General features: G+C 31.6%; 2 protein-coding genes and 1 long non-coding RNA gene across 3 annotated transcripts; all 3 read right to left on the minus strand.

The window, feature by feature from the left end:
- Nucleotides 1-14,238: 14,238 nt before the first annotated feature.
- Nucleotides 14,239-16,690, minus strand: LOC141679369 (uncharacterized). Its single transcript, XM_074485870.1, has 11 exons — nucleotides 16,541-16,690; nucleotides 16,339-16,450; nucleotides 16,162-16,221; nucleotides 15,948-16,044; nucleotides 15,762-15,840; nucleotides 15,558-15,628; nucleotides 15,318-15,450; nucleotides 15,077-15,231; nucleotides 14,861-14,981; nucleotides 14,572-14,775; nucleotides 14,239-14,247 (listed from the first exon to the last, which is right to left on the minus strand). The coding sequence occupies exons 1-11, from the start codon at nucleotides 16,688-16,690 to the stop codon at nucleotides 14,239-14,241; spliced, it is 1,191 nt and encodes a 396-aa protein (XP_074341971.1).
- Nucleotides 16,691-17,743: 1,053 nt separating this feature from the next.
- On the minus strand, nucleotides 17,744-18,171 carry LOC141678040 (uncharacterized). Its single transcript, XR_012557600.1, has 3 exons — nucleotides 18,074-18,171; nucleotides 17,881-17,962; nucleotides 17,744-17,793 (listed from the first exon to the last, which is right to left on the minus strand). It is a non-coding gene; the product is annotated as an uncharacterized LOC141678040 (long non-coding RNA).
- A 1,860-nt stretch (nucleotides 18,172-20,031) lies between these two features.
- On the minus strand, nucleotides 20,032-20,723 carry LOC141679370 (uncharacterized). Its single transcript, XM_074485871.1, has 2 exons — nucleotides 20,708-20,723; nucleotides 20,032-20,609 (listed from the first exon to the last, which is right to left on the minus strand). The coding sequence occupies exons 1-2, from the start codon at nucleotides 20,721-20,723 to the stop codon at nucleotides 20,032-20,034; spliced, it is 594 nt and encodes a 197-aa protein (XP_074341972.1).
- Between the last annotated feature and the right edge of the window lie 5,069 nt (nucleotides 20,724-25,792).

A 25,792-nucleotide genomic window follows, 5' to 3' on the forward strand; every position in this document is an offset into this window, starting at 1 on the left:
AGTCACAAACATGTACAATAAAATCTCGATGAATGAATACATTCAGAAATGTATTTTTTTTATTTATCAAGATTATTAATTTATTTGATGAGTTTATTTATTTATCGAACGTTCGTCTATCGATATTATATATTTTATGCTTATGAATATCCTACATTATTATTTTATAAAATTAGTATAAAGAGGCTAACATGGTTCAATGGTTATAGTGAAAAATATATTTTTAAAATTACTATGATTTAAAAGATCATGCTTCGGTTCATTGATTAGAACCAGTTATCTTTCCCGCGCTACGCGCGCTCCATATTTCTTCAATTTTGAATTATTTTTTTCTCGAAATTTGTAATTTTTATAACATAAACGGTTATCTTCTAGTTTTATTTAATTTATTTATTACAGTTATTTAGGTTCTGTTTATTTTGAAATATAAAATTGATATTATAGTTTAACCTTAAATCTCAATATTTTATTTTAGTTTTCTTTCTCTCACATTTAACCAATAAAAAGTCTCTTAACTCATATTTTAACATTTCTCTTTTACGTTTTTAGTAGACAATATTTTAATAATTTTTACAACAAAACTGAGTATATATTTTTTTAATTAAATTACTTTTTTAAAAAATACAGTAAATATTTTTTTTGTCCGCTAACACAAAAAATTCGTCCATAACTTATATAATTTTCACTATATTATAAAAAGCGCCAAAGTCTTACTTAAAAATATGCTAAAGTCTTAACTTTTAAAGTTGTAAAAATTTACGTATTATATTCAAAAAATGATGTAATATATTATAATTATAAAATTAGTAATCACTATTTTTTTTCTCCGCTAACACAACATTCCGTCCACAACTCAATAAACAAATAATTAAATTCAAATAATTATGTTTTTAAATTTTTTCTAATAATTATGTAAAATTCAAATATTTTCAACATATCTCATTTGATTTATTACGTAATTAAATTAAATTATTTTTAAATTGTTTAGTCATACAATACAAATTTATTTATTGATTCATAAAAAGGATATAGGTCAAAAGTAGTTGAATTTATTACTTCTGTCTAATGTACAAAAGGGGTTGCATACAGATATAGGACCATCTCGATTCCTGCTCAAATCCCCGGGGTAGAAGGTCTATCAATCCTCATACCAAGCTCAATCCTCAGATAATCTACACTACAGTACTAATTCCTCAATCCTCTGTTACTGTTTCTTTAATTTGAAGTTCGGTTGTATGCTTCAATTTCTCCCAATCGGTTGTTATAATAGTTTATCTTACTTATCTGGTCTGATCTGTATGATCATTGAGAATGTAATTCAAGTTGTATTGATCTTAATTAATGCATGTAAAGACTTAATCCGATCGGGTTATGAATAGTAGTATCCGCATAATTTGAGAAGCAGAGCAAATTGATGTTTTATTTTATGAGTAGTAAACATGTAGGTATGTTCTATTTGATATATGCATTCACAATTGTAGTTTTTACTTTTATTTAAAATCATGGTAAGGAATTTGATATGGGGCACTCTTCCTCAATTGTACATTATCTGTTATACTCAGTGCCCAGTTTATCATTTTTTTAGTAGTCTCCGCACAATGTGAGAAGCAGAGAAAATTGATGTTTAATTTTAGCAATAGTAAACATCAAAGTATGTAGAATTCGATATATGAATTCACAATTGTAGTTTTTTATTTTGTTTAAAGTCATGACCAAGTCATTTGATATGCGATACTCTGCTGTAATTGTACCGTACTTGGTTTTATACTCGGTGTAGAATTTCGATAATTTAGTAATGGTGAATACAATGACCTTTAGTAATAGTAAATACTTGTTGTTCTACTCTGTTTTTTCAGTCGTGATACCATAGACAGATTTCCAAAGTTTAGTTTGTTGCAATGGGTATAATGATTCGAATGTGTTCCTCATTCTTGTTACTTAATTGAAAGTTGATTTAGTACAATTTTTCTGGGAAGTAAACATCAGAACAATCTTGCTACTTTTTAGATGTATTAGGAGATGATAGTGTTACAGAGGCTCCGATATACAATCATTGTCATTTCATATGAGCTATATTGCCTCTTTATATTGCAGATATGAGTGGAAATACTGATTTCCGTAGTGCAAACATGCAAACCTTGAAAGATTCAGAGATGGTAAACTAACATTCACTATCAATCCTTATAATGTACTATAGAATATTCATAATTTTTAACTCTACATATTATGTGTGCTCTTTATCGAACATTACATCAGCTTAGGTACTTTAGCGAGGAAAATCCATCGTTCTTTGTAACTCTTCCACGTGATGACAGAGACCTTCGTGAAATGGTATATTTCACTAATATTATGCTAGTGTGCATTCTACAATCATTTGATCTTATTGCATACCTGAAGAGTTTAATGATATTATATGATTTAAAAGTACTAATGTGAAAACAAATTTGTCAATTTCCAAAAACTACCTGATAACTTTGTCAATAGTCTTCGAGAATCTATTCCTAGTAAAGTAATTCTTGTACTTGCTAATGGACATGAAACCTATGTGAATTTCAAGAAGTCGGAACAGTCTCTCTGTCACATGAAAGAGTTCAACATTGATTGTCGAGGTTTGTTCGGTTTCACTTTGATTTACTCTTATAAGGGCAACGGGAAATTCTTTGTAAATTATTTGAAGGATGACCTCTGCGAGGTTATATACTTCAAGAATAGGACAATTCTACTCGGCACTTTCTATCATCAAGGTACTATAAAAAAACTTCATAAAAATCTTGCTGGACTACTATGATAAAAATAAAGTGTCTTATGAATGATATGTTTTTCAGATGTAATGACTGGTATAGGATGGAAGTTCCTGGTGTTTCTTAACAATCCTGCATTTCAAAATGGAGAAATTGTAAGAACACTATTTCCTGTTGGAGTCGGTTATTTTATGTTTTTGATATTTAGGTAAAAAAAAGTAGATTACAGTGTTATCGGCCATATCCACTTGTACAGAGACTAGAATTCTATGCACTTTGGTAATTTATCCATTTATTAGTAAAAGGTAAAAGCTGGTACTTTATTAATCTTTGATCTTTGATAGCCAATTCCTGCACACTTCTGGAGAGCCTTTGGGAAGCTGCTACCACCTAAAGTCCAGTTCTACATGAGAAATGGAAGTCGATATGAAGGAACGTGTTCCAAAACTGAGAGAAAGATGTATGGCCTTGACGATCTTGTGCGAGAATATGGTTTGAGCGAGACTGACAAAGTTTTGTTTACATACTTTGGTGAAGGAAATTTTTTTGTTATGATATTTGATACATCAAATGTGGAAGTAATGATGTTTGACCAAGATTCCCAAAGTTCAGGTTATATATACTATACAAAGCATGTAATTAATTTTAAACTTACAAATTTGTTCTTTTTTGAATTTAATGTTATTTATACTAAAGAGTCAGAGATGGAGATTGCTGATGAACCTGTTCAACTTCCTGTTAACCTGGAAGTTGATGTTCACAACAATGAGAACATGACTTTTACACTTGTCATGACAGCATCCAATGTGGACAACACATCTCATGGAGTGGTACGAAAATATTTTATTAAATTTTATAACAAAGTTGCCCTTTTTTTTAATACTTTGACTTGTACTTATTTTTTACATATGTATTGTAGTATATCCCAAGCTACATTGAATCACCAAATGGACAATGGATAGCTGGTGACATGGTAAATTTGAGAACTGCTGCCGGGAGTTGGTATGTCGGTGTCGTCAAATCGGGGAAGATGTTTAGGTTTTCAAGTGGCTGGAATCAGTTTGTTAGAGAAAATGAGATCTCATTACATGAAACAGTTGTATTTCAATTGTTGGAAGAAGAACAGGCTGTAGTTTTTCTGGTGACTTTCCCACACAGGCCTTGAGATGTTTTTCCCATATAAGCAGCTTTAAGACTATGTTTTTTCAGTTCTGTTAATGTCTCAGACTACTGCTTCTCGTTCTCATCATGTTTTTCTAACATGTTACTTTATTATGGTTGTGTAACTACTTATTTGATTCGGGAAGGTTTTGTTGGAATTTAATTACACATATGTGGCAATTAATTTTTAGAAGAAGTAATAGGAGATTTTGGACATGACTTTTTTGCTGCTAAATATGGTGGAAGTTACCTGCACTTACCACATTTTATGGTAACTAACTTGCGGGTACTTAACTGCACATTCTACAACATGGAAACTGCTACATTTTATGTGCTTATATAAGGGTTATTGTACTCACCTCAAACATACAAACAAACACAGAGGAAAAAATAATTATTGGCGGATCAGAAATGGGTTCATCCAGCGCAAAGAGGAAACGATGGTCAGGGATGCAAAATGTGGCAATGCAAGAGTTGCAGACATTGGTTGTCACTTGCACAGATTTCAACACTGATTTGGAAGACGCAAATGTTTTCTTCTCAGAGTTGTATGCATCCATGGAAAGTAGGCAATCAGATTTGTTTGCTCGCTCGGTTGGCCTGGAAGAACAGATCAAGTATTGTGTATATGTTTATATATTTTAATGTTTTACCAATGCTTAGTAACTGTCTTTATTAATTTTACATCTCTCCTTTACAGTAACATAAAAGATATTTTGCAGAATAGATCAAGAAAAAAGCGTGGAGAATCATCCCAAAGCAATGAAGAAATACCAACATCATATATAAAAAATCAACCAAAATTCCTAAGTGATACGTCTTCATCTCTGCGTGGACATGAGACAACCTTGAAATTGACTGCTGCAGAAATGATGAATGCCTTTCAAAAGTTTGACGACGGGTGGAAGGAAGATCTTGATAATTTCAATGCTCAGGCTGATAAGTTGATTGAGTCAATTGGTAGAATTCGCATATTAATGGATGATTATAGTCGCAATATATGATAAAATTCATTTGATTATTAGAAGAATTTTAGTATATTATTCTGTAATCAGGTTCAGTATAAATTAGTAACAAAGTTGTTATTCTGGAAACAGTGTTTGTAGCATTATTGGATCAAAGTTAACATTGTTGTTATCTATAATCAAATGATATCATTGTTGGATTACATATTGTTTCATGGTAACATCATAGCTTTATTGGATTTCTACTTAAATTATGACTACATAACAACATAGATGGTTTATAGATTTATAACATGTCATAAGATAACATTAAAATTGGCAGTGACATATAACAGATTGAATAAAACATCCATACAACTCAATATTCAGAAAAGAAATATTGGCTAAATACTTAAGTTTTCAAAACAATCCTCTTTAAATTCATATTAAGCTATTATAATGCAAAATAGCAAACATTAAAACATTGCAATGCCATATGTAAAACTTCACGCGAATAGCCATTTATTTAGACCAATCCAGCAAGTATCCTGTAAACACAATAGTGCAAGGAATGTTCATTAGAATTTATACCTCTCAAATTAATGTTAATGACGCATATATACTAATAATTGACATCTCTGAAAGAGTGTTGATACATTTACCTCAATACTTCAATAGCAGGATGATTAATATTGAAATAAATCCGCGAACATGATGAACTTCTTATCTGCAGTGAACCTGTTAGAAGCAATTCAGCGATAAGCTTTAGTTGACACAATGAAAAATTATTATATTTTGTAGTAAAGATATGTAGATTAGCCGAAAATGGAACCATTGTGGATTAGTGGCCTCATGGTTGTCAAGATAACAATTGGAGGATACCCAACATATCCCTGAAGTGCATTTGCTACATCAACAGTAAATTCATCCCAAGCAAAAATCTTAACAACGTTGCTGAAATGGAAAGAAAGATAATGAGACTATCAGATAAACATTGTTCAACACTGAGCGACACTACATTTATTACTGAAATGATGGTCTTACCTGCCATCAAATAACTCAAATCGAAGAAACTTTTTCTCACCAAATCGTGTATAAACTTGCTTTATTGGATCAATATTCTGAGGCATGCCAACAATATCTACTAAATAGTTACTATTTAGGTTTTTTCAATCATGATTTAAATTAAAAAAATATATGTGATAATATTCAAAAATACCTATAGCATGTACAGGAAGCACATGTTGAGAGAGTGCCATTACAAGATCAGAAATCTCAGGAATGGTTTTAAGCTCAAACTTGTGCCTTGGAATGGTATTTACTTCAAACGGAATAGGATGAACAATGGTATCATGTGAAAAAACAATTATCTTATCAGTAGATACAGGCCTCATAAGTCCTGCAGGCTCCATTACTACAAAATTATGAATAGCATATATGTTTCCTTCAAGTATGATATTGCTAACATCATGCCAAATCACACGATTTACAAATGCAAAGACATGACAATCTTGCATAACAAAAGCTCATTGGAAAATGTTCTATACAAACAATAATCATATACTACTACTACACAAAGCGCAAGACATTACCTCTGAATCAAGCACAATTAGATTAACATCTCGAAATTGTTGAGTGCGAGAAAATGAAGGCCACATCCTAGTAATACGTACACGAACCCTCCAATTAGTCCTAGTGCTATTAACCAATGCAAGGTTGTCTTCCATGACATCAATCACAAAAGGTTAACTAACAAATTTTTTTTCTTAAAGGGTTATTACTTTATGATATTCATATAACACATGAAAACTATATATATATATATGAGGATTAGTACGTCAGCCATGGATTTAGGTAAATGATTGATGTTAACATAGTTGGCGTGATCTTTAGATAAGAGTTTGTTAGGATTTTACTTCTCCATTACAAATGCAATATTCTGCTAAAAATTTTAGTAAGTTAACGTGATATCAACATGACCTTAAATGTAGGTTAAATTGTCTTATACAATATTCACATAAATTATTTCATGGGAATTATCATTTTCGTACATAAAAACTCGATTCATACGTTAATTGTGACGAATTATGGGTATTATTAATTTTAATTGTGATGATAGTATGGCGTAAAATAGAAATATAAAAGTTCATAACAACTAAATTTTTAAAAAAATAGTACAAATAAGTCATAATTTTTGAAAATGTCATATATTTTTTTTAAGACTGTAGCATGCGGTTAAAAAATAATACACTATAATAAATAATAAAGACATTTATTCTTATCTGTAGTTGTGATTTTTAATATTTACCCAACATTTGATAACAATTGTTCGAATTACTTTGTTCGTCAAAACTTTTTTGAAATATCTATTTTCTTTATAAGTCTACTATTATTTTTATTCCAACTACAATTACAAACCATATTATTGCAAAAAGATATTTAATAAAGGTCCATAAAATCTTAGCAGATATCAAATGTATTTTGAAAACTATTACAAATTTTACATGGAAATATGAGAGAACATGTATAAAAATATGACATACAATCTATTAAAATCAATCGTTATTAGTTTTATGTATTTTGATGATATATTAGCGTGAATTGCCTAATATAAAACCTCATGCAAAACTATTTATAAATTAATTATCTTATATAAATAGTAAAATTTATAATCTAACGAACAACATATTCGGACAAATAAACTATTTGAAATATAGGAAAAATAATTTGTAGTATTATTCTGTTCAAACTTTGGCATAATATTTTACAAATTAATTTTTTTATTTGAAAAAATATAATAAATATTCTTCTGAAATGTAAGTTTGTACATTAATTATTTCATGGGTGTTATAATTTCCCCACACCTAAACTGGATTGTTACATTAATTATGAAAAACTATTTGTTAATTTCTTTTAACAAATTATACTTACAGTTATCATTTCCTACATAAGCAATTTTAAAACCTCAAAAGAATATAATTTGAAATTAATTATCTCGATCCGGTTGGAATAAGTATGACGATATTATCTTGATCAATGGAAATATTTATTCTCATTAAATATGATATTGCAATAGTTTATTTTATATTGAATTCTCTTCCAAACTGTATGAATGTGAAAAAATATTGGAACAACAAATGGAATATCTATTGCAAATTTTTCATGGGAAGATGACTAAACATGGATTCCAAAAAAAGACATAATCTATTAAATACAACGGTTATTAGAAATTTTCCCCTGTGATGATATTATAGCGTAAAATACAAAACTAAACGTTCATAAGAAAATACTTTGTGATAAATTAGCTGGAATAAGTCTTAATGTTTCAAAATCAAATGTTTTTGTATTAAATTTAAGCCTTTACCATAGGGTTATAAAACTAATACAATAAAATCAATAATAAATATATTTATTATATTCAGTAGCTGACATGTTTAATAATTAATAGACATTTTATAACGATTGTTCGAATTACTTTCTTCGTCATAACTTTAGACATAAATATAATAAGTCTATAAGCCTATTATTATTTTAATTCAAATTACAATTACAAAACATTTTATTACAGTAACATATATAATACACCTCCAAAAATTTACAAAACATACCAAATACTTTTTTTAAACTATTGAATGCTTATACATGAAGATATGAGAGAACATGTATAAAAAATATGACACATAATCTATTAAAAAAATTATTAGTGCTGTGTATTTTAATAATATAAATAGTAATTTTATAATCCGTATTCTGGGCATATTCAGACAAATAAACTTCTTCAAAATTATTCAAAAATATTTTATAGTACAATTTTGTTAAAACTGCGGCATAATGTTTTCTAACTTAAATTTTAATATTGGAAAAATAAAATAACTTAACATTCTTCTCGATTGTAAGTTTGTAATTTTTTTTTTTTTTTCAAATACGTAATTTGAATGCATACTTAAGATATGTAATATTACTTAATATTCATAATTATGTACCTAACATGTAAATTTTATTACATCTTTTCCATTAAATAAGCAGTTATTGTAATTACACATAGAGAACCGTGTTGATTGACTTTTGTTCACTGGATCAAAATAAACCCTGCATGCAAAAGACCATTCTCATCAATACTAACACCGAACAAAACTCCAAACTCGACACAAACAATCGTCAGGGGACTTTTGATTTTTATCATTCTACTCAAGTCATGGAGGTATGTATACTCTGTCATTCAATTAGTAATCTGATGAATGTAGATAAATCTACGTTTTATGTTAATTGAATTTGATTTGATCAATCTTGCTTATCTCTGTTTACATATAAGTATTCTGAATAGTCTACATTCATGGTGCTATGAAATTAGTTATTGACATTAAATAGATTTGTCATTGTAATCTGATGAAAAGATTATGTATTGATTCATATTGGGTATTTTTGTATACATTATTGCCATATTATATATTGACTTATATGTTGCAAAATCATTGTAAAGTGTTTAAGTATGTGGTTTATACAATGAAACCGTTCTTGGTCGAAGTGTATGTTGTGATCTTGGGATAGTTGGTTATGTGTTGGGAAAGTCAGTAGCATATTACACATATGTATATTGATTTCTAATCTATTATGTTGCAATGAAAAAGTATTGCCATCTGTATATTGACTTACATGGTGCAAAAAACCTTGTAAATGTTTTAAGTACCTGGTTGATAGTCACAATACGTTTTGTCTGGAAGGGATTGTTGTGATTTTTGTCTAAAGCTGTTATGTCCCGGGACAGTCATTAAACAATGTTGAGTCTGGTTTTTTGATTTCTAACCGTATCCCCCATGACTGCCTCGACTTAGCCATTCATTGAACTGATTTTTGTTGAACTCAACATGTTTTACTAATTGGAATATTATAATATTTATGTAGTTGATAATAATAACTATTTTTATTATTCAAACGCAGCATACTACCTCTGACCCTATGAATATTCCATCATTCATAGTTCCGTTTGATCCAACTATGCTTGAATTGGTAAATAACTTTATATTTTGTGTGAATATGTGATCGTGCTTGTTAATTGAATTATTGAAAGACTCTTTATTTACGGTTGCAGAAATTACCAGCCACTATTGTTAATCAATATGGTGGCAAACTTGCTGTTACTGGACACATAATGCTACCAAATGGCGAGAAGCTAGATTTCACTTATGATAATAAGAGTGGCAACCTAATTGTACTTGGGGAACTCATCCAAGTTTACCCAAAAGGAAGTGCTTGTAAGCTTCTTCTCTGTTTTGAATCTTCAGGAAATTACTGGGGTCACATATTTGATAAGACTGGGTGTGAGATAAACTATGTCAAGCCTGAAGATCCAAATTTCTATGCGGCAAAGAGAGGTAATACTGTCGTATGCTCTTCAATATTTGGTTACACATTGGAAAGCCGATCTTAAGTCATTATCATTATTATACTGTTTAATACACATGATCAGCCAATGTTGCTGGAGCTGGAGTTAAAATTCTAGTTAAAGCTACTGAGAAAACAATCTATGATGGCATAGTTGTAAGTTATTTTCTCATTAACTTGTAATATGTTATGCAAATGTGCTTTTTTTTACAAAATATAAAAACATAGGATTAATTTGATCTAACTCCTATTGCAGGATATTCCATATCCTTTTGTAGCACAATATGGCAAGCATATCCCAGAAGTTGTTCTATACTGTTTCCCTTTGGATACAATGTTTACAGGTTATTTTTCCGATTATGAGAAGCGGTTCTTTGGTCTCTATAAAATTCCACCAAAACTTAGCCTCAATATGGGAGATTTTATAGTGTTCACAAACTGGGAAGCTGGTCGGTTTGATGCTTTCATTTTTGACAAAGATGGAGTGCAGAAGTTGTTTGAAGATCAGACCCCAGAGGCTGGTGAGAACTCTACTAATAACAAAATTGTAATATAATATGGTCATATTAATTGACAATAATTGCTTACCTTACATAACTTTTTTTTACTTGATTAAAACATGATTGTTTGACTACATTCTTTCACACACATCTAAATCTTGAAATGATCTTTCTCTTGATGCAGAGAATGACCAGGAAACACTTCAGGGATAATGCAATGGAGAGGAATTGGTCTGAATACATCTCATTATTATGCTTGCATTTAATCAGCATTTATAATGTTTGTAACTTATACTCTCGGTTTCAAGACATGTAATGTTCATACTTTAGCCAATTGTTATGGCATGGATTTAATTCGTAGACGCAATGCATACATAATGAGATTTGTATGACTGGCTATTACTGGATTTAAATATTATGTGATAACTATTGGGTACACACGCCATTGGGCATATGTACTGATTTCTTCCATACTTCAATTAAGGTACTTACCTAATCATAACATAAATTCATGGCATAAAAATACACCATTTTGTATATTTTAAATTTGTTCAGTTACACTTGATTTGTTAGACATTACTATGGGTTTGGTATCGTTTTAGTACATCATTAGCTACAAATCAGGGATACTTTTAGTCAATGAAGTTTTCCAACTATTCACGTCAAATAACTATAAGGTTATTTTAATATGGCATAATCCCAAGTTCTCCACAAAAAGGGCAAATTATGTAGTCTGATCAATATTTTAATTGTGGAAGTGACATCACAAAATCTTTACTTATATAATTGTTGTATTTATCATATTCTTATTTTTTATAACAAAAGATTATGTCATACAATCTATCTTGGAATATATACCACAATAATGTCATTTCCATGTTCAAAACATATATATTACAGATCATTGTCATGTAACTTTAAACAAAAGGACATAACAACAATAGAGCACTCATTATCAAGGCTAGAAATAACATAAGTTCAACTACCAAAGGTTTTAATTTTGTACTAAAATTAAATAAAAGTGCAACAGATCAATCACAAACATCACCGAGCAAAATCTTGAACAAAAGTAGTTGCACTTTACAATGACCACAACTTGAATTCCAGATATGTGACATAGTTAAGCGTGCATGATAGAAATCACCTTCTTCACTGTACTTCTCCTTAACAGTCAACTCACAAAGTGAATACCAAAGCTCTTCACCAAAAGGATTCCCTTCAATCCTGTTGATCGGGTCTTTATTTATAGCATTTGGACAAAATTTAGAAACAGGAAGTAGATTATCTACGTCCGATATGTTACAGTATATATCTTCAAGCAAATGAACAATGTCTAATAACTTCGATCTAAGATCAAGGATTGTAAGAATATGAGACATTTCTTCAACAACCTGATCTCTTTCATATGGTCTGTAAACTGCTCTAAAAAACACATAACAAAAATAAGATGGGAAATGATTAATGGAGAGAAAAGAGAGAGTTTGAAGATTATGATCCACATCGTTGCACATGAAAAGCATTCGAACCGAGTTATAAAACATAGCTTGCTCAACTTCCAGAGAAATGGCAAAAAGAATGAAACCATGGAATTGGTCACGCCGAACTTCTAGATAATGATTATGGTACTGGTATAGAGCATCCCAGTTGAGCTTCTGCAACATCTCCTTAACTTGTATTCGGCTAGATTTGGTATAGTAGGCCATCAGAAACTTTCCGAACATCTGAAAGCTATCAAGATCGTGTATTAAGAAGCCAAACAATATAGACATAATGTCAGTATTGACGGTGAAAATGTTAAAGTTTGGCATGATGAACCGAAGAGAGTATTTTGTGCAATGAAGAAAAATAGAATTTTAACTGATTGTGATAAGGTCTATAAATAAGGAAACGTTCTACAAATATTATATATGTAATTGATAGCACACTTGGAGCTGAGCAAGTTTGTGAGAAAATAAGATGCTTTATGTATTCCAAATACTGGAGTTAACTGAATTGAATGTGAATAAAACCTTTTCATTTCCTTCTCTACTTTGTAATTGTTTAAAAGTATGTAAATTTAGAAAAAATGTAAAGTAACAATGGGGGTTTCTTGGATTATTGGAAATGAATACTACATCATTATGACTCGAATTGATAAACGTGTAAGTAAGAAAGATACAACTTTATAGATATGGGTCAAATTTAGTGATGGACAATGCATGTAACATCAAATTATTATCTTTTACAAAAAACATTTTTCATAATTAAGATAAATATTTGCATTCATATATATAACCAAACTGTACAAATTTGTTACATATTCACATATACATACTTAACAGGAATAATCACAAACTATTGAACATGCTTAGAAATTCACAACCTGTCCATCTTGAACAGGTTCAGGGTCATTAATCTCAACATCCTGAAATCGTGCTTGTGGAGGGCCAAGACCTAAATCCATATTAAGAAATTCTTGAATGTTGTCAACAGGCCGGTCCAATGTCTGCAAATCGTGCAGATTTTGTCTACCAATTGATGTCAGACGTCTTGCTACAGAGTTCCTCTGCGGATGTACCAAATTAATTTCATAACGAATGTTATGATCATTAAGACGTGAAAGGATACATCTGAATGTACTCCTAGTATGTGGTGTTATTCCATCCTCTCTATAATACTTGCATTCACGGTAAGCCTGGATATTATCAGTCTCAATGATAACACGTTCGTACTGGTCTTGAAATGCTCTACGCATTCCTATCAAAACAGCCCATAAGGCACTATTAAGATTAGTTAAGCCCAGAATGGTGCCATATGTTAATCGAATAAGAAGGCCATTTGAATCTCTCACAACAACGCCAATGCCATTTCTATTCTGACCTTCAGGAGCATTCTGAATAAACTCACTGTGAACATTTATCTTCATCCAACCTTGAGCAGGGAATTGCCATACACGTTCAACATGTTCCATGATTTACGTATTTCTTTGGGTTCAATCAAAGGTTGACAGACTAACTAATCTCAAATGTAATGACATACTTCTATAAATACAAAATACAATGGAAAGATGTGACTATTGGGGAATGGCTACCAATTTGTGACTTGAAAAAAACTAACTTAAAACAGTTATACTTATACTATAATACTTAATAGAATCAGTTATAACTAAAAACTGCTTACTAAACTTTGGTGTCCCCATAAGAATTGTATTAAATATCAATAACGCAATTTGATAATAGTACGAAATAAACGACAAAAACAACCAATACACATTCTTCATTGATTCAAATAGGAAAAATAAACTTTCAACATCAGCAACCCAAATTTACAGTTCAATGTGATAAGGAAATTTAATAATTAAAAACTGAGGAAATTGGATTGCCAACACAAATGTTGCATCCATGCCAAATAAAAGATGAACAACTTGAAAATGATGATTATTTAAAACGAAATTCAGAAATGCTAAACACCAATCCAATCCATCTTTCGTACATAACATCGAGCAAAATAATTGAGTGCTTAACTGCTGTATTACTTCTCCTGCAAATTTTAACAAATTAAAAATTCTTAGAATATGACCAAATCAACAGAAAAAATTAATAGAATATAGATAATTAATATGATGATAATTAATGAACGGAATGTAAGTGATTAAATGCAAAAAAATAAAATACAATGCATAAATGTATCTTACCTTTTAAATTTTTTTGGTAACTGATTTTGCAGAGCCCGGAGTATGATCAATGGCATCAAGATCGACGGACTAACACAAAAACAATTACGATTTGTAAAGATTTATTGGAAGACTAAAAGTTATAAAATTATAATGATTCGAGTATTATAACATATAAAAACCAAAATTACATTAACGGAAAAGTTGATGGAGGAAGATTCTGATATATGTGCAGATTTAGATGGACTTGGACTCTGCGTAGTCGTGTCAAATATGTCATTTGCATCAAATATGGTACTATCCTCAGTTACATTTGCTTTGTTCAATTGAATAATGACAATGACTTCCTTTCCAACCAAATCTTTAAGTACCCGAGGAAGGACTTCTTCAGGAGCCTGATACAATGTAATAATTGTTAAACACTTTAATTAACAATTTAGAACATTTCATTGGATCTGCTTCGTTGTAATGAATTTATACCTTCTCAAAATCATTATACGCTTTTGCTGCACTTGTGCCAACAATCCTTCTAGCAGCTCGGCCCATGAGCATAATATTACATGAAAATGTATCATCTTCGGCAAGGACCATGATACGAAACCTGAATTTATAAGGAATTTTGTGATAACTATTGAAAGTTGACTTTAATATAGACTAAAACTTAATAAATTTTAATATAACTCTAATTTGATATACCTTTTAGGGGCAACCGGAATTATGCGAGGACAATTATTATATCGAAATCTCCTGTCAAGCCGCTCAACCTCTTGTTGACATTTGTTACAACTGTAAAACCACCATGCTACATCCTCATCCACCTTAACAACTGAGAACGTGGTGTATATCCTCTTCTGTTTGAAGTGAAAAAGGTTCAGATTTAAAAATAAATCATATTCAATATGGTTGTGTCGTGCAAATTTTGTAAAGGTTATAAAACCTTCAAGTCATCATATGTCAGATTTTCATTGAGATCCTTTAATGTCATTCGTTCCATAAAGGGTTGAACAAATTCAGATTTTGCCGCCTTAAGATATTTTTCTCTCTTTGATAAATATCCCTCCTCCTTCAACCTACAAAGGTAAACATTGATGTTTATTAACTCAGCCTCCTATCAACTGTTATTAAACATGCAAACGTGCTGTAATTATGTAATTAATATATTTCTTAATCGTACTACCTCATCCTCATATCAGTCACGGATTCATCATCTAGGTTGAGGTACAATTTTGAAGATGGCAAAGTACCAATCTGCACAGTATCTAAATCAAAGCAATATAGTTCAGTAATTTGTTGTATAATGTCAAGGTCATTTATACTAAGTAGTTAAAGAGAACTTACTCATGAAAGTTGTAACTTTTGTGCTCGTTATTATTGTAATTACCGGAGACTGGAATTCCTTAGTATAAATGTTATTGGCAAACACAGCAAGATCTCCCCAAACACTTACTTTATGCTGATTACTATATTGAAAAAATAACATATATTTCAGGATATACAACTTCCACATTAGAGACAGACTCAGAAAATAATTATAATTACAGTATAAATATTATTACATTCGACAAACCTGGAATCACAAATCCTGAATTTGACAATGTCTCGCATGCCAAATTTTGTGTCAAGTTTCGTTAGAGGTTCAAAATCCTCAATAACTCCAATTACATCTAAATTAAACAGAGCAATATATTTGATTTGGTCAAAGATAAAATGCAGTGAAATATTAAGGAACGCATTTAAAAAAACTAATAATCTATACCAAAAGAGTATTATATTAAGGTCACCTATAGCAAATTCAGGCTGTTGTTGTGGCTGATATTTGCTGGCCTCAGCAAAAAGATCACCTAAATCCAGAAATTCGAATTTGTAGGCAGGAATCATGCCATCGTCTTCAGCAGCAGTGATCGTAGTATATTATGAAAATCTGATGCAGATATCAGTTTGTACAGGCTTCAGATTACCGACAGCAGCTTTCACAGAAAATTGGTCAAAAACATAAACGCCTCCTTCAATCACAGGAGTTTTGAACCCATTCCAAATATTGGGATAAGCAAATGCATAGACGTGATTATTCTAAAACAAAAGAGGATGTTACATTTGGTATACAAAAGAATGTAGGATTTTACGTAATACCATTAAAAATTTTTACAACATAAGACTTACATCATCATCAAGCAGAATGACATTATATCCTTTGACTGATCCATTCTCAGAGCTAACGCTGGTCCACATCCTAGTTACTCTAGCCTTAATCTTCCAATTGGTAGTCGATTGATCAAGGTCTTCAATAAGATTGAATACTGCAGATTTCATTGAAGCTTTTGTTCAAGTCAATTAAACAAAGTGTCAAGCATTAACAATTGAGGAATTAAAAACTTCAAAATATTAACAAAAAATGACAGCATGCACGATGAAGAAATAATGATAACATATTATATCAGTTCGTACCAATCAATGATGTTTTTAGAGAGAACAAATAGAGAGGAAACCTAAAGTTTTATTTTTAGTGTCAGAGTATGTTTGATGTTTATCTCAAGGCATTAAAATAAAATGCATTTGCAAATGATATATGCAACTTGATAGGTTATGATACTCTATTTTATCTCAATGATATATTCAAACTGGTAAATTGATGCTAATTGATACTCTATTTTAACTGTATGATAAAGACTGCCAACAATATGGTTTTGATTGATTCTCTAATTATTCATCAATTATCTTATTCAATCTGGTAAGTTGATGATAATTGATATTTTTTTAAAAATATGTAAGATGAAGACCGACAACAATATAATCCTCAATGATTAGGTCATTAATCATCAATTATCTTCCTATCTATTCAATATAATTTTTGAATATATAGGTACAATTTAGATGTAACGGAATATTGTATTTTAAATTTTGAGTTAATTAATTAATTAAGGTTAATCAGTTAAATTAATCCAATCATCACAATCAAAGTCTTATTGATCCCTTTTTTATTAACTTGTATATTTTTTTCATTACTCTGTCTGTTTCTCTAATTCATTTAAAAATATGAATAAGATATGAAAATGGTATGAATATTTATAACATAATCTGTTTGATTTTTTCGAAATGGAATTATATATAACATCTTTTTTCAAAACTTTAGAATATACATATTAAATTAACGTATTTATTTAAACTGTTGAGTTGAGATAATGTGATCAAAATTGTTCGAACATTTAATAAAGACAAATACTGGCATAATTATGATTTACAGAGAAATTAAAAAATAATCCATAGCGTGGTAAATAAGTTTAATCAAAACAAATACGACAATGCGGTTGAATCAAGAAGTTTAATAGAAATGCAGAAAAAAAAATTGTCTTCAAGTTTCGTTGACGGGAATGGTTCTGCAGCGTCATATTTGGATTTGTCAAATGTCCATCAACCTATATTGCAAAGTATGTAAAACTTATAAGCGTTTATATGAAAAAAATGATGTAAAATTCAAAAATATATAATTTATATTTAGTTACCTCTGCCTCAAATATAAGACATCAGGATAATCAAGATTGACAAAAACCTTTGTTGACGGAATATTGCTGATCTGCGCTCTTCCTGTTTTCAAGAGCGAAAAATATTTATTATTTAAGAGCTAGAACGAATTGTATAACCTATGAGAACGCTTACAATTTTAAAGGTTTTTAATATAAAAAATAAGATATTAACCTCGATACATAAAGACTCTAACAGATGCCAGAATCACAATTTTGGGTTCAATTTCGGTAACTTGGTACAATGATTCAAAATTTGTTGGCAAAGAACCGCTAAACACACTTGGAAGGACCTCCTAACACGAATATAATAAAACGTCAAACACTTATGGATGTTCAAAAGTGTTAATACGTAAAATAAGAAAACTGGAGGATGGCATAGTATTTTTATATTTGTCAAAAATTTTATTGAAGAGTCTTACACGCCATCTGAAATTCTGAAGCGTAACACTTCCTTTTCACCAAATCTTGTCATAATAGATTGTACTGGTTGCAGGAGTTCAACAATTCCAATAACATCTACAACAATAAACTTAAAGTTAAACACAACAAATTGTAAGCAATTTGTTCTAAAATTTTATAAGCAATATCAGTGGAATAAATAGGAAGCTCATCGGGAGCAGAACAATGAGGAGAATTATATAGGAGCATCACATGAACCAAATCAAATTTATGGCGCGGTATACTCAAAATTTCCTCAGGTTCCAACATCACCACAGTGATGGGAAGAAACATGTGTGATTTGCAGAACGTACATGCCTCATAAATCTAGCAGCTGGAGGAACCTTAACATTTCTGATACGTAACAATCTGCCAGGATGAATGATAAAGTAAAACAAATTCCAAAGAGCTGGTGGAATAATTGCAAGTATGTGATTATTCTGCAAAAAATAAAATCTTAGGATAGAGACTGGTAAACACAATCATAGATGTGGTATAAGTCATATAGTTATTCAATCAAACCTCACAGTCCAATAGAATAAGATTGTGCCTGACTAAGACACCTTGTCGATTAGTTGATACCCACATTCTTGTCACACGGACCTTCAAAGTCCAAGCAGTATTATTACCATCTAGATTGGATAAATGATGATGGTCCTGCATATCCGAGTAATGAAAAAGTTAATAGATGTTATCAAAAAAGAGTATATTAAATGTTCATTTAACAAATAGGTAATGAATTGTAATTATACTTGGATGTTCTTCCATATTTACTTGAAAACTCTGAAATTAGTTTGTGAGTTGGATATATAGCAAAAACAATCCGAATGTGTGGAGCGTTGAAGACAATCGACTGTATTTTTAATAAAGATATACACTATCTTTATAGTTAAGGTGATAGGCTGATAATTAGTCCATGAAAATCTCAATCAATAGATATCTAGTAAAGTTGTATGATGATCCCTAACAGCTTACACCAATATTAGCTAGGAAAAAAAGTGTTAAAATAGAATCTCAATTAGTATCATAAATGTGATATTAAACAAATATTTAAATATGAGTTAGTTATCTAATACAAATTGTTAGTATCCCATAATCTTCTCTGATTATCATAATGTCTCCTTATCAATATAAAACATATCACAACTAATTATATTGAGAATTTGATATGCATAAAAAAAACTATTCCAGAATCTGCCTTTTACTTAGTAGTTATATGAGAATGAATAACCAATATGACCTGATATAATTCTAATTTAATAACAAAAAAAAAATTCTCGTACTACCAATTATAATAAAATGATGAATAACCTAGTCAGAATTGTAAATGTGCAATACAAATAACTACTATGATACATTATCATCATTATGCTCGGTAGGTTATAAAATACTTCTTCATAGACTACATTTGATGTAATATTTGTGGTGGTACCATCTTCATGGTCAAACCATTACAATAAGTTAGTTAAATCAAATATTATCACAATTTAGGAAGGTTGTAGAAAACTTCTTCAAACACAACATTTGATGTTATATTTGTGCTTTTCCCATTATCGTCATCAATAAGAATATGTAGTCCTTCTGGAGATGTAACACGGGATATTGCAACGTATAACTGACCATGTGAGAATACGGGCCGAGGAAGATACAATCCAACTGTGTCCAATGATTGACCTTGGCTATTGTTCACAGTCATGGCAAAATATAGTTGGAGAGGAAATTACGTTCTTTAAATTCAAATGGCCAATTTGTGTCTGTTGGGACCATATCGATTCTTGGAATAAGATGTTTCGTACCAACTTGAGATCCACAGAGAATTTGACATTCTATACTGTTTTTTTTGCAGCCAGTAACTATCATCCTTGTACCATTGCATAGACCCATAATCTGATTTAAATTCCTCATCAACATAACAACGGCTCCAAACTTTACTTTTAACTCATGTTTAGGCATACATGGCATATTTATGGAGTTCAAATACTCAACTGGAAATGACGAATCAAAGTCATTATCGTCAACACCCCTGTCTTCAATTGAATCTTGGCTGAGATAAGTATGCATATTACTCAGAACTCTTTCAAGAATCTGTGCATTGATGTCATCAACTACAATGTTTGTTGGAGTCAAAATAGATCTCGATCTCAGATACTCCTGTGAATGCAAGTTATTCTGAAAATCTGGATATATAATGTCAATTAGGGTTTTAATGGGAGTTTTCAAGGGACTCTTGACAACATATTCATCAGGAACTACAAACTCAGTTTCAACATCTGCACGATGAGTATCAATGCATTCAACTTTTCTGTCTCCAATATCAAGTTGCCATTTACTAAAGTCAGCTATACTTTATTTCTAGCTTCAGAATTACCTGAATGTAATCTCATGTTCTGACTGAGAAGAAAGACACTGCAAGATTTCCAAAGCTGGGATTTGTTGAATGATGCATTACCATTTCAGCCCTTCCAGCCTTAGGCAGAACAGGTATATCTGTCGAAATCGCCTCCAAAAACAACTGTAATACCACCAAAGGGTCTTCTTCCTCATTCTACATCAACGACAACCATTATGTCTCGCAAGCTTCTGTCAACGGCTTTAATTGCATAGTGATGCTGCATTGGAGCTTCATCCCATATTATAAGACTTGTGTGCTGCATCAACTTTGCAATGTCTGTACCATGTTTTATTCCAGCAATAGAATTCTGATCTAATTTAAGAGGTATCTTAAACCTAGAATGAGCTATTCGACCATCAGAAAGAAGTGTAGCAACAATTCCTGAGCCTGCAACAGGAAGAACAATCTTTCCTTCTGATCGAAAACGTGAACAAAGAGTTTGCCAAAGAAACGTTTTACCGCATCCACCGCTCCCGTAAACAAAAAACATTTCACCTTTATTTTTGTTTACATTATCAACAACTGCATTATATACATCCAGCTGCCTTGAGTTCAGATTTTTTATGAGCTTTGTCATGATTAAGTATCAATTCTTCTTTATTGTAGCTAGTTTCCTCAGTAATAAGACGATTGACAAAAGTGTGGAAAAATCGTTCGTCAGGAAATGGCATCATATGAAATCTCTTAAGGACTTACCGACATCATTTAACAACTTTTCAATCTCTGCACAAAAAAAATGGTAAATGATCCGACATCTAAATAAAAATAATAAAAAAATACTACAAAGTAACAAACATAAAATGTATTTAATACTGATCACACACCTGCTAAAGCATAGTTCTGGATTTCATACTCGGACAGTGTTAAATGAATGTTATCTAAAATCTTATGCCGGATATAAAGAACATCATCTGACAATGCCGGCCAGTGTTTTTCCCATAGCGCAAGCGGATCAGACAGCGAACAATATGCCAGTATGTTAACAAACATAGCCCGAATTTGGATTGGCATAACTGACAATGCATTTTCTTTCAAAGCATCATGCCATTGCTTGTCATTATTCAACAGACCAAGAGCACCACATGCTTCCTTAAATGTATCATATGTAGTTCCATCAATAGTGCGCAACTGAGTGAAAGATAAAGCACCTTTACATCTAAGTAACAACATTCGAAGGTGAAATAATTCACCAGTTGTTGCATGAACCTCTGCTAACCTCCCAACCACATCACCTCTTTGTCTAAGCTTCCATTTAGGCAGTTTTCTTTATCCATGTAAACTGGGTGGGAAAGTCAGAATACGTAAAATTTCGAGCTTGTGGAAATTCACTGTTAGCTACAAACCAAGCATCTAGTTTACTTTTTTTGGAAGTCGCGTTATTGCACACATTCTCCAAATCTGCAGAAATCTGAAAATTCAAGTACTTCTGACCGGGCAAATGTATTGGTAAGCGTTCAACACTTGGGGAACGATGGTGAATGTCAAACCCAAAAATCCTCCAAGATGCCTCAGATGCACAAACATATCTACCATCAAGAAAATTCTTTACCTCATCCAAATTCTTCACGGATCTTGCAGTTTGTTCACTCCCTGATTTGTTACTTTTCTTCTTCAACAACATTGTAGCAGTGTCATGACCCTTTAAACAGTACTTGAAGAGATATTTCAACGATCTTGAACTGTTGCAAATTTCCAGATTTATATGACACTGAAACCGTAACAGAAGATCTCGATTGTATGGAACTACATATTGATTGTCAGGTTGATCCCTTTTTTGTTGATAACTCTACCGGTGTTACGCCTCCGATAAACAGGAAAACCACAATCGTCAAAATAGGTATTACCATTAAACCTGCAAAACAAAACATTACATGCGTAGAGATTAATAATAAAATAGACTTATTACAGAACATATGTATCATTCTATTTACTCAGAACCTCTTTGGGAAATAACGCATGCATTTTCCTTTAACCATGCATGGAGATGTGTATAAGTCTTTACCACAGGGTCCATGCATCATGTAGTTTTTAACAGCTTCATATGCTATTGGATCAGAATTCTTATCTGGTATTTCAGCAAAACCAACCGGTCAACCTTTCAATAGAATTAGGTCTGCTTTCAGGGCTCAGCCAGATTAGCATATGCACGTGTGGCAAGCCACACTTCTGGAATTCAATTACATGCATAACTGTGCAAAACATAAGTAAATAAAATATTTAATCTATGCATGTGTGTAGATATGATTAAAAAAAATTAAATTAAAATTGGCGGTGTCCAGAATTTTTTTTACCTCCTATACACTTTCCAAGTAGTTCTTCTTTTTAATCAAATCTAATAGCTGATCAAGCTTCAGTTTAAACACAGCGAGAAACAATATCCGGTGCATCAACAGGATTCAACATTGGGCAACAATTTAAGCATTTCTTGTATCTCTAGCCACTTTGAGTTGCTAGTCATGGTGAGAAATAAGGATGGATGACCAATTGCACGACATATCGCCAAGGAATCCTTAAAGTATTGAGACATGTATCGTTGGGATCCAGTAAATGAAAGCAGGCAGTATAACAGCTTTTCCAACATGCATTGGATCATGGTCACCTTTACTGAGAGCATCACGCACAGAATTATACAAATCAGCACGGATGGTAGTTTGATGCGTTGAAACCCAGTCTAATCTATATTGTTCAATGACAGCAAACTGATCCACAACATATTGTTGCCACAAACGTCCTGCAAGGTATGGCGTTAAACCTGAAATTAATGAGACGATGATGAGAATATACACATAGCCATTACGCATTTTATATTTTAATCACATTGCTTACTTTTATAAATACCTTCAGAAGTGCGTATCATAATCTTGTAACAATAATATTCTCTTAGTGAAACATGTCACCTCTGTGTTGAGTCAGGATCAAGGTCTTCATCATCTAAATTCTCTATTTCAGAGTATTTATTGCTTATCAGAGGTATACGTTTATGATAACCCTCGGTTTCCCCAAGGAAACAGTAGTGGATATTGCAACTGCATGAAATATGGATCTGTTTCATATATCCTCTTCAATCCTTCTTGTTTGGAATTCACAATCGTGTCTCTAAACCACCGGTATCCGTATCATCACTAACAATGAAAGCAACAACTTCATCAGATGGAGTAATGTGGTTTGGTCTACCGCTAGGAGATTGAGATGATATGAGGACTAACTTAAACTCATCCAGCTCTTCATTTTCAAACACCGATTCCGAGCCATGCGAAAAGCTTTGACTAACTCATTGTTCTTGTCTAACATACCTAAAAGTTCCTCGATAATATCTGGATTAACATTGTCAGAAGCACCTCCCATTGCATTGATTCTATTCTCAATCTCATTCTGCGTGTCCGTATATGTAGAGCTGGCAGAATTTGGGTGAGAATCCATCTAACGGTACTAAACTACCCAACCAAATGATAGTTTTTGACCTTGTAAGCGAAAACAATAAGAGAGCTACCTCTGTTTATTGAGTTATCAATCTTACCACCGCTGAAGTGAATTGGAACATGCAGTTGTACACTCTTATGTACTGTTTTAAAATGCCCTCGATTTCTCACCACCAAGTAACAAAGAAGCTAGTGGTTCTGGTGGCGGCCTTTCTTTTGGCAAATGTATCTGACCATTACGACAACACATAGAAAATGTGAGCTCTTACGCGGACATGATTTATTATTACGCTCTTCGTTCCACATAGTAGCACCACATTTATTGCACAACTTTGACGGACGACCAAGATCCATATATCCACACCACAAATTCTGATTCAATATTACCTTTCCATGTCATCATGATACATATCATCAATTCCAACATCTGAATCACTTGACTCTGAATCCACAAATTCAACCACATTGTCAAAATCTGATATCAAATTCCTCTTTTCTGGAGATGCTTGTTCTTTATCCTTTCCTTTACTTTTCTTGACTTCAGTTCATGGGGATTATGAAAACTTGACCATAAAGGAGATGTCGGAGGTTGACTCATTCGTCCATGTTCAAATATTTTATTAGACTTTGACAATGCGTCAACATTATTCATAGAGGATGTACCAGGTTTTTCCTATAACTGTTGAAGAATGAACAAATACTTCAGCACACAAATGTGTGAATGGTAATAATGGGATCAATCCCAGCAAGGTAAATTTTTTTATAAATTCGCATATCAGGAAACATGTAATAACAAAACGTACACATGGGATCTGTATAAATCTTCTCGATATAGGGCCACGTACCCTGCATTTCTTAGCTGCAACAAAATACACAAAAGAATTTTAAATTGTTTTCACAACAATAAAAACTGAAATCTTATAAATGAACATGCATAATCATGTACAATGTGCATCACACAAAACTTACTCTGTGGTATTGTCTTCCTATTATCAACATTAGGACCACGTAAACATTATTAGTTGCAGCAAGAAATAAACAATGTATTCTTGTTGGTCGTAATAGAAAATAAAACATAAAGTATTACAAATCTTATGAATTAGAATTTAATAAACTGATTAATAAACACACATGATTCTTCTGAAGGCGTAAATTGGTTAGTCTTGGTGTTTCGTTAGAAACACTGTTATTAGTAGCTAAAATTTCTCAATATTGCGACCACGTATTCTACGTTTCACAGCTGTAACAAAAAACATGATATAATGTTAGCAATTTAGTAACGCAACAGAGATACAAAAATATTTATTTCAATATAAAGTTATAATGTAACATACACGGCAAATGGTAATATCTGAGAGTGTAGCAGGTTGATCCATGCACCTAGCAATTGGAGTGTTATTCTCTTCAACTGTAATCCCGAAATAGGTGAAATTGTACACTGAAGACGTGCTATTTGATCCACCAAGAGGTCTCAAAACCACACTTCTGCTCATACGTTCAAATCTACAACAAAAAAAAAAAATAGAAAAATAGTAACAAACATTCCCACTTCTGAACTTACTTGGTTAAAAAAACACAAATACCTGTGAAGGAAGTCGGGTGGTTCTATTAGACAAAATATCAACAACAAAATTAGAGGATT

This window comes from Apium graveolens, chromosome 8, assembly GCF_009905375.1.
Source record: "Apium graveolens cultivar Ventura chromosome 8, ASM990537v1, whole genome shotgun sequence".
In the NCBI taxonomy this organism is placed as follows: domain Eukaryota; kingdom Viridiplantae; phylum Streptophyta; class Magnoliopsida; order Apiales; family Apiaceae; genus Apium; species Apium graveolens.